Source organism: Lactuca sativa, chromosome 4 (assembly GCF_002870075.4).
Source record: "Lactuca sativa cultivar Salinas chromosome 4, Lsat_Salinas_v11, whole genome shotgun sequence".
In the NCBI taxonomy this organism is placed as follows: Eukaryota; Viridiplantae; Streptophyta; class Magnoliopsida; order Asterales; family Asteraceae; genus Lactuca; species Lactuca sativa.
Window position 1 is genome coordinate 319577788 of NC_056626.2, and position 1636 is coordinate 319579423.

The 1636-nt window shown below is 34.7% G+C and overlaps 1 protein-coding gene across 1 annotated transcript; it reads left to right on the forward strand.

Annotated features, from left to right (window-relative positions):
• LOC111899169 (protein RTE1-HOMOLOG) lies at nucleotides 1–1636 on the forward strand. The gene is made up of 3 exons (XM_023895052.3): nucleotides 1–152; nucleotides 640–914; nucleotides 1050–1636. The coding sequence occupies exons 2-3, from the start codon at nucleotides 648–650 to the stop codon at nucleotides 1476–1478; spliced, it is 696 nt and encodes a 231-aa protein (XP_023750820.1). The 5' UTR covers nucleotides 1–152; nucleotides 640–647; the 3' UTR covers nucleotides 1479–1636.

The window sequence follows — 1636 nt, forward strand, 5'->3', positions numbered from 1 at the left end:
TTAATCTTATAAAATGAAATAGAACCGCGACCAGCATGATACTGATTTTTACCAGGAAAAAAGGGGGAAGAGTTGAGGACATGTTCTGTGGCCTTGAGTACTCCATCTCTTCGTAAACTAATCGTTCGAAAGTTTCTAGATCCGCATCAAAGGTACACTCATTCTCGATTTCTAACTCATGCTTTTCTCAGATTCTCGGATTTTACATTATTGTTTATCAATGTTTCCTATTGCTAGATCTAGTTTCATTAAAACCACGATCGGATTAGGTTTGTTAATCAAATCAACATTGCAATGTGGATCATCCGTCGAAAGACTCCTCTTATTATCCTTCACGATGAACATGAAATTTCTGTAAACGTTGAAATCGTTGCAATTACTGACCCCAATGTCATTTGCTTTAATTAACCACATAACACTTCGATATACAACAAATCTAGCAAAATCAACGGATATTATAGATCCGTTTTGCAATAAATGCAACAAATTTATTCCCGGGTGTACAAAAATACGCAAATCTGATCAAAGTTTCAAACTTTCAATCCGCGATTACTATCTTCTGTAGCGATATTCAATATTCTTACAAAAAGATTGATAAAAATGAGATCTAATACATCAAACATGTACAAAAATGTGCAGATCTGTTCATGGAGTCAGAAACAGAGCCTAAGCATATGATGATTGAGCATGATGTTTCAAATAGCATGCAGATTGATCCAACAAAAGCTCGATTTCCATGTTGTATAGTGTGGACTCCTCTTCCAGTTGTTTCATGGCTCCTCCCTTTTGTTGGTCATGTTGGAATTGGGCGTGAAGATGGAGTGATTGTGGACTTTGCAGGACCTAATTTTGTGTCGGTTGATAACTTCACATTTGGGGGTGTATCTCGCTATATCCAAATAACCAAAGAAAAGGTAAATACACACATTTTTTTTAGTCTCTAATTCTCTATCTATAATAAGAAAAGTACATAATAGAAAGAAATGAAAGTAAGATGCTATAATTTATAAATACATAAAAGTACATTGCTATTTCTTGCATTTAAACAGAGTCCAATCACTCGTCATCCTTCCACCACATATAGAACCGAAGAAGAATTTAAGCTTGTAGAATCAGGAAGAAACCAATACACATGGGATGAATCCTTGAAAAAAACAACACAAGAATACCAAAAGCAAATTTATAGCATTTTAACGTGTAATTGTCACTCATTTGTGGCCAATCATCTTAACCGAATGGAACCCGGGCCCACGTCCGGTTGGAATGTGGTGAATGTGGCGGCTTTGGTTTTGTTGAAGGGTAAATGGGTAAATTCACAATCGATGATAAGATCTTATTTGTCGTTTATGGTTATGTTCTTCTTGGGTGTTACATTTGGAGGCGCGAATTTTCTAACGTTTTTGGCGTTTGTTGTGTTTGTTTTGTTCGGGTGGTATGTTTGTGGTACGTATTATTTTAAGAACTTTATACAACTTTAGTAGGTTTGTTGTTGTGGAAATATTGATTACAAGAGATACTATTTTGTTGTGTTTATAGGTCTTTTTTTTTTTTTTTTTTTGGTGAAATGATTGTTGTTTGTATAAGAAGTTGGTGTGTTGAAACTTTGAGAAGGAATGAAAAAGAAATTTATTTGTTT

Bases quoted from the DNA above. Each gene is read 5' to 3' on its own strand.
- LOC111899169 (XM_023895052.3), top strand. From the start codon at position 648: ATGGAGTCAGAAACAGAGCCTAAGCATATGATGATTGAGCATGATGTT. The intron at 915-1,049 runs GTAAATACACAC...GCATTTAAACAG, and splicing joins TCCAAATAACCAAAGAAAAG to AGTCCAATCACTCGTCATCC.